Raw genomic sequence first — 7,309 nt, forward strand, 5'->3', positions numbered from 1 at the left:
GATTTCCAAGGATAAGTTAAAATCTTTATTTTGTATTTTTTTTTCTGGGTTTTTATTTTTCGAGGCCTGATGATGCGAGTGAGGAAGAGGGCTATGGCTTAAAGATTCTCCGAGGCTACAGACGCTATATACCATTCGAATTCGCCATGGCTATGGCCTCTCAGATTTCAGCTTCTTGTACATGTTTGTGTTCTTCGTTAGCAGCGAGTACGAAGTCTCATCTTTTAACCTTTCCTTCTCTTAAATCTTACCACAAAGCCTCGAAATTCGATCAATCCCTATGGATTTCTCATCTGGGTTCTTCTCATTTCTCGCCGTACATTGGTCTAAAGCATCTGGGCATCTCAATCTCGCGGAGATCTTCAAAGACAGGTGTGTTTCCTCTTCTGTGTTCGTGGGTTTTTGTCGCATTTTCGATTCTTTTTTATCTGGGTAATGTAATTTTTTCAATACCTTTAAAGTGATTGGTGTTTGTTGCTCATATAGAGAAGAAGAGAAGGTGTAAAGGTATGGTGGTTCGAGCATCTCTTTTTGGAGTTGGAGCACCTGAGGCTTTGGTAATTGGTGTAGTTGCTTTGTTAGTGTTTGGTCCTAAAGGCCTGGCTGAGGTTAGTGTCCCTTTTTTCTTGCTTTTTTCCCCAGATTGTTTGAAGATTGCTCTGAAGCTCTTTAGGTTAAAAGTCTACTGAATTTCATTGCCTTTTGTCTATAGGATTGTTTAGTTGTCTTAGGATCATGAACAGCCTCAATTTGGTTATTTATCTTAGGACTTGGTCTTTGCTTTATTTCTAAGCACAGTCTGTTCCTGGATGAACAAATCTTAGGTTTGAATCCTGTCTTATCGATGGATCGAAGACGAAATCCTTTTCTCAGTCTTGAATTGGGGCACAAATGGGTTTTTTTTTGTTGCAACTAGAAGGGAGATGGAAAAATCCGAATTTTCTTGATATGCAAACTGTTCAACCGAGCTTTTGAGAACGGAGCTATAGATGTCTGTCAAAGAGAAACTTTTGAGTGAAGCACCGTGTTCATTTTGTTTTCCGTTACCTCATCGGCTTCTGGACGCATGGATTAAGTCGACTTGCTATGATGCAGGTTGCTCGGAATCTCGGGAAAACTCTCCGCGCCTTTCAGCCCACGATTAGAGAGCTTCAGGTTTGTGTGTAAATTCCTTTCAATTATCCATTACATGTTTCGGAGAAACGAGGGTTGCTTTGGAAGAATTTATGTTGGTTGCTGCCATGTTTCTTGTTTGTGGGTAGGATGTTTCAAGAGAATTCAAAAGTACCCTCGAGCGTGAAATTGGCCTTGATGATATATCGGCACCAAACATGTACAACTCCAACAGAATGAACTATGGTCCACCTACTCCATCAGTCCCGAGCACTGAAGACCCTCCAGTTGTGAAAGATCCAAGTGAGTGATCTCATTTTACTCGGCATTTATCTCTCTTTTCTCGTCACCCTTCGTTTAAACATATAGTTTTAGTTGCATCTGTTCTTAGTCGGCTTGGTAATGAAAGTGTATGAACTTGATGGGTGTGATGTTATGCTCGGCATTGTTACAATGACTTGGCTCTGAAAGACCTAACTGCCCATCCCAGACAGATTTTCAGACAGAATAGGCGAATCCACGAGTCATCTCCAGGGGAAAAAATGATCTTTTCTTTTTCTGTTTGGAAGCATACTTCCAAATTCATGCTCTCAAGTCGATTCCTTGTAATGGGCAGATGGTGAGACATTGCCGAAAGCTTACACAACGGAGGATTACTTGAAAATCACGGAAGAACAGCTGAAGGCCTCAGCTGTTCAACAGCCCGAGCAGCCATCTTCTCCCGGCCAAATTCGACCCGAGGATCAGATTCAGGGTCAAGAATCCGCGGCTTTGCAAACACCGCCTTCTGGAGATAATATCCAGCCTCCATCACAAGCTCAGCCCAAAGGTTAGTTCAGATTTCTGATCATCAAAGAACCCCTCGTCTTCCACAAGCAAACCTCTGAGAAACCCTAAACTGAAATGCTTCTCTAATGCTGAAAATCTGGCAAAGAGCATTTACGTTTACAGTCTTCATATCTTTTTACTCGTGCATGATATTTTACGTTCATTGCATGCAGGAACAGAGAAAGAAACTGTGGAGGAAAGCCTTCCAACCCAAGATTCCAAGCGTCCAAATTGACTTTCTAATGCGATTTTGATCCGCCAGAGGGAGACGAAGCACTTAGCTCATTATCACATATCAAGCTGTTAGCGTGTTCTTGTAGAATTGATCTGACGTTGCTTTATGTAAGATTCTCGATTCTTTGCTTAGTGGATGGCAGCAAACATCAACTCTTTAATGGGCCGTAAATGGGCTTTCTATTGAGGGCCCATGTTGAACTGTAGCCCGAATAATTTTACTCCTATGGAAATTGGTCGTGTTTACAAATTTGCCGACGAAGCCGAAAACCCTAAACCCTAGAATTTTCCCTATAAAGGGCACGGCCCCCTGTACTTCTTCGCCGCACCATTTCTCTGTCGCGTTCTCAGTCTTCTGTCTCATCAGCCAATAATCCATTCGTTTCTCAGTTCGTCGGAGATGAGGCCTCCTGTTAGAGGTAACACGTTATTGCTCTTATCGTTGTGATTGGGCGTTTAATGTCACTCCAGTGGATGTTTTTAGCTGATCAGGCCACTATGTTTAGTTCTTCCCTTCAAATCCGGTTCTGGGTCTTTGTTGTTCTGTCTAAATTTCTCTCTGGATATATTATAGCGGGGTTTTGTGTTTCGAGAAGTGGGTTTCAGGGGTTTTCCTCTTCTAATCTGATTTTGGGTCTTTGTTAACTCAGGACGTGGCGGTGGCGGGTTTAGGGGAGGAAGAGGCGGAAGGGGCGCCGGTGGAGGTCGCGGCGGAGGTAGAGGCGGCGGCGGCGGAGGAAGTGCCATGAGAGGCCGTGGAGGTGGACGCGGCGGAGGGAGAGGCCGAGGAGGAGGAAGGGGAGGAGGTATGAAGGGAGGAAGCAGAGTGATTGTTGAGCCTCACAGACACGAAGGAGTGTTCATCGCTAAGGGTAAAGAAGATGCCCTCGTCACGAAGAACTTGGTTCCTGGTGAAGCGGTGTATAACGAGAAGCGGATCTCTGTCCAGGTGATTTGATTTTCTGTCGAATTCTCCCTTTGCTTAGCTTGCTACCCTATTTTCGAATCTTGCCATTGCCAAAGCTATTTTTTGGTCTTTCAAGCTTTGACTTTGTTTGAAATGACTTTGTTTGAAATGCTTTTCTATGTTATATATACTGCACGTATTTGTATTTGTGTGTTGGTAGCTTAAGAGTGAGGTTTGTGACTTTTCCGCTGGCAATTTAGATGCATAAGTTTTACATTTGAGGTAGCTTGATGGGCTTTGAGGTTGTTTGTGGATGGATGTTGATGACAATGTGTCCTATATATTTCGATGTGAATGATATCTCAAACTTTATTCAGTTTGAATGAGTTTAAGCAATGTTCATATGCTTTTGGTTTTTGATTTTGCAGAACGAAGATGGAACCAAAGTTGAATACAGAGTTTGGAATCCTTTCCGATCGAAATTGGCTGCTGCCATTCTTGGTGGGGTTGATAACATATGGATTGTAAGTTCATTTTCTTCATGCGTCGTCCTTAACTTTTGTCGAAGGACAGTTCTTTATGGTTACTCTTGTCTGTTTGTAGAAACCCGGTGCCAAAGTTCTTTACTTGGGTGCTGCATCCGGAACTACTGTCTCACATGTCTCCGACCTTGTCGGTCCTGTAAGTAACTTGTGAGAAAAAATCTATTACTTTTACATGAATTTTATGAAGGGTTTCTAATTATATTGCATGTTATGGATCTTGCTATGGCCAGGAAGGAATTGTCTATGCGGTTGAATTTTCTCATAGGAGTGGCAGAGACTTGGTGAACATGGCTAAGAAGAGAACCAATGTTATACCCATCATTGAAGATGCTAGGCATCCTTCTAAGTACAGAATGCTTGTAGGGATGGTTGATGTGATTTTCTCTGACGTTGCACAGCCTGATCAGGTTTTGTTTCTCTTTTCTCTCCATATCTCATAACATACAGAGCTTTTTGATGAAATTCTTTTCAACTCTAGGAAATCTGTTTCTTTTTTTTTCCTTTATTACATGTATATCCTGGTTTCTGTTATATCTGGCATGTGATGAAATACTTGGATTCCCCTTCAGGACATCATGGATGATGACAATCCAAGTTTCTGATGCTGTTAAGAATTTCTGTCTCATCTGTTCTTTTTATCCTCTTCAGGTTTTTTTGTTTTTGTCACAAATAAAAAAACCCTCTTTAAATGTGTTGAGCAAATATTTCTTAAACCTTAAATACACATGTTTTGATCCGTTTTCTCTCGTTGTCTTCCGTCCAAAAGTTTAGGTTTTAGATTTCTTGGGCTCAAAAGAGCCAAATCATGTCTAGTTAGGCTTTTCTAAAGCTATAATCTCTAAAATCACTCAGCTTTGAACAATTTTACTTTCTGGGCAAAGCTCTGAGCTCGCGAGAGCCCTCGATCTTGTCTTTCGAATGAATTTTTGAACAATAATACTTTCTGGGCAAAGCTCTGAGAGCTCGTAAAGCAAAGAGAACGTGCTTCTCTTATTGCCCTTGTCTTTTCTGCACTTGTATGATTATTATTGAAACGATTTGCTTGAATCCTTGAAGGCAAGAATTTTGGCCCTAAATGCCTCCTACTTCCTCAAAGCCGGAGGCCACTTTGTTATCTCGATCAAGGTCCGTACCTCCTCTCCTCTTAACCCATATAGACTAGAAAGCTTGAATCTTGAACTGTTAAAGAGCAGGCAAGCTGTATACATACATACTCTTTGTGCAGGCAAACTGTATTGACTCGACGGTTCCAGCAGAAGCAGTGTTTCAGAGCGAAGTGAAGAAGCTGCAACAAGAACAGTTCAGGCCGGCAGAACAGGTTACCCTCGAGCCGTTTGAACGTGACCATGCTTGTGTGGTCGGTGGATACCGCATGCCCAAAAAGCAGAAGGCTGCGACTTCTTAGTTCTTGTTGTCTGTTAATGGCGGATCTCCTCAGTATCTGGCTTTGGCTTTTGGTAGAGCAGCAGAGATGCATGCTTTTCATTTCTTGGTATTATATGTTTTGGCATACCAAATTTCACTGGTCTCCTGTAATGTCGTGATATATCACTGTGTTTGGACGAATTATATACCGGTTAATGCGGAAGATGGGATTTATATGATTTTCATTGAGAAATCTGTTTCAATTTTAATTCTCTATTATCCTCTTTTCTTTCATATTGTAATTTTGAAATTACCCTTTTTTCTTTCATTGCACCTTTTCTTGGGTTCCTTCCCAGTAGGCAAAGGTAAGGAACATAACATAAGACGACATGGGGTTAAAGGTTTGTTGCCGAGGAAAAAACAACACACGAGAACACTTCCGTGTCGTCTATGATATTCCTTTAGGACAAAGCCCGTCCGCCTAAAACCGTGCAGGCTAGGATTCTTGGCCCTCAAAGCCGGTGGTCATTTGGCGATCTCTATCGAGGTAACGTTATCCAAACTCCACTCGTACCACCCGCCCCCTTTAACTCGTACAAGAAACCCTCGAGACGCTAAGGGGTATTATATATGTCTCTCCTTGTGGCTCAGGCCAACTGTATCGACTCGACAGTCCCAGCAGAAGCAGTGTTCCAGAGCAAGTGACGAAGCTGCAACAGGAACACTTCAGACCGGCTCGAGCAGGTCACTCTCGCAGCCATTTGGATGTGACCACGCTTGCGTGGTTGGCGGATACCGTATGCCCAAGAAGCAGAAGGCGGCTACAGCTGCTTAGTACCTTACACATTTCCTTTCCCCCTGTCCACGTCAAACTTCGCACGTGTTTTTTAGGGTTTTGTCTCCTGCATCCATGGATCTTCTAGAGATGTCTTTTGTCACAAAGATGAACTTTTGGCGGCTGATGTTGTTCTTGTGTTCGGCTGGGATCTTCCTTCCACGATAAATAATTATTGTTCGATTAGGGTTTAGGGAGAAAGTGGATCAATTTCTCAGTCTTGATCCTCTTCATGCATGCATGGCTTTGACACAACAATGTTTGCGTGGATGATCGTCGTTCTTTTTTTTTAAAAAAAAAAATCTCATCTATCAAATGATGAAATGTGACTTATAAATGTTTTTCCGTCCTCTTATTTAATATAGTGCATTTATTAGTATTCAACTTGTTACTTTCAAAAACATTTATATGTCCGATTTTTTCATGATTTAATAGATGGACGAAAGTGATAAGATACTTTTGGATTCAATTTTTTTTTTATAAAAAAAATGCATAAACATCGTATTCATTTTAACTTAAATTAAAATATTTTATTAAAATAATTTCTCTGCTTAAAATATAGTTTATTAAAAAATATTTCTTTGTTTTTTAAATAATTTTATATTAAATTGAAATTATAACCCATCAGCTTGTATCTAATTATATTTTATCTAATTAGATTGTATATGTGCAAATTTTGAAGGAAAAAAGGTCTATCCATGCAAAAAAAAATTATTCATTAACAAAAAAAAATGGTTTAGTTTTTCATTAAACAAATATTAATAAATCTGCCAAAAAGTTGGCTATCATCAGTTTGACGGCAGGAAATATCAAATCGCCAGCTTTAACCCAATATGCCTATGAAAGACCGGAGGGAACCAACACTCACGTGCCCCAAACACAACTACGCGTATATTTTCACGAATCAATACACGACACGTGTCCTAACGGATCTAATCTAACGGCGCCTACGGTTTGACAGGGCCCGCTTAACGGTGCAGCTGCGTCAAAAGGTCGGGAAGTTTTTGTTCTGAGCCGCTTCTAATTCTCTGATGACGTGTCAGTGTTACTTCCCTGAAAAATCCTTTTTTTCATGGCACACGTGCGACTTCCATGTCGCACGGCAATATAGCACAAATACCCTTACTTTGCTACATAGACTTCACGGACTACCCTCCAAAACCCTAAAATTTTGGAAAAAAAAATAAAAGGAACAAAAGACATAATTAACCCTCTCACAAAAGTAACGTGATATTCCTCTCTTCATTTTGAATTCATCTCTCTCGTTTTCATTCTTTGATAACTCTTCATTTCTTTCTTAACTTTCTCTCTCTACTCTTATATTTCTCTCAACTCTTTCATTTTCTCTCTTCTCATTTCATTTTTATACAAGAGTAGAGAGAGATAGTTAAGAAAGAAATGAAGAGTTATCAAAGAATGAAAACGAGAGAGATGAATTCAAAATGAAGAGAGGAATATCACGTTACTTTTGTGAGAGGGTTA

The 7,309-nt window shown here is 40.7% G+C and overlaps 2 protein-coding genes across 2 annotated transcripts; both read left to right on the plus strand.

Annotated features, from left to right (window-relative positions):
• LOC104825106 (sec-independent protein translocase protein TATB, chloroplastic) lies at positions 1–2,360 on the plus strand. Its single transcript, XM_010557372.1, has 6 exons — positions 1–372; positions 487–608; positions 1,096–1,155; positions 1,263–1,416; positions 1,730–1,942; positions 2,115–2,360. Exons 1-6 carry the CDS (start codon positions 147–149, stop codon positions 2,174–2,176), a joined length of 837 nt encoding a protein of 278 aa, XP_010555674.1. The 5' UTR covers positions 1–146; the 3' UTR covers positions 2,177–2,360.
• Positions 2,361–2,484: 124 nt separating this feature from the next.
• LOC104825107 (probable mediator of RNA polymerase II transcription subunit 36b) lies at positions 2,485–5,245 on the plus strand. Its single transcript, XM_010557373.1, has 7 exons — positions 2,485–2,594; positions 2,826–3,124; positions 3,511–3,606; positions 3,686–3,763; positions 3,858–4,034; positions 4,684–4,752; positions 4,853–5,245. Exons 1-7 carry the CDS (start codon positions 2,576–2,578, stop codon positions 5,030–5,032), a joined length of 918 nt encoding a protein of 305 aa, XP_010555675.1. The 5' UTR covers positions 2,485–2,575; the 3' UTR covers positions 5,033–5,245.
• The last annotated feature ends 2,064 nt before the right edge of the window (positions 5,246–7,309 follow it).

This window comes from Tarenaya hassleriana, unplaced genomic scaffold (genome assembly GCF_000463585.1).
Source record: "Tarenaya hassleriana unplaced genomic scaffold, ASM46358v1 Cleome42, whole genome shotgun sequence".
NCBI lineage: Eukaryota > Viridiplantae > Streptophyta > Magnoliopsida > Brassicales > Cleomaceae > Tarenaya > Tarenaya hassleriana.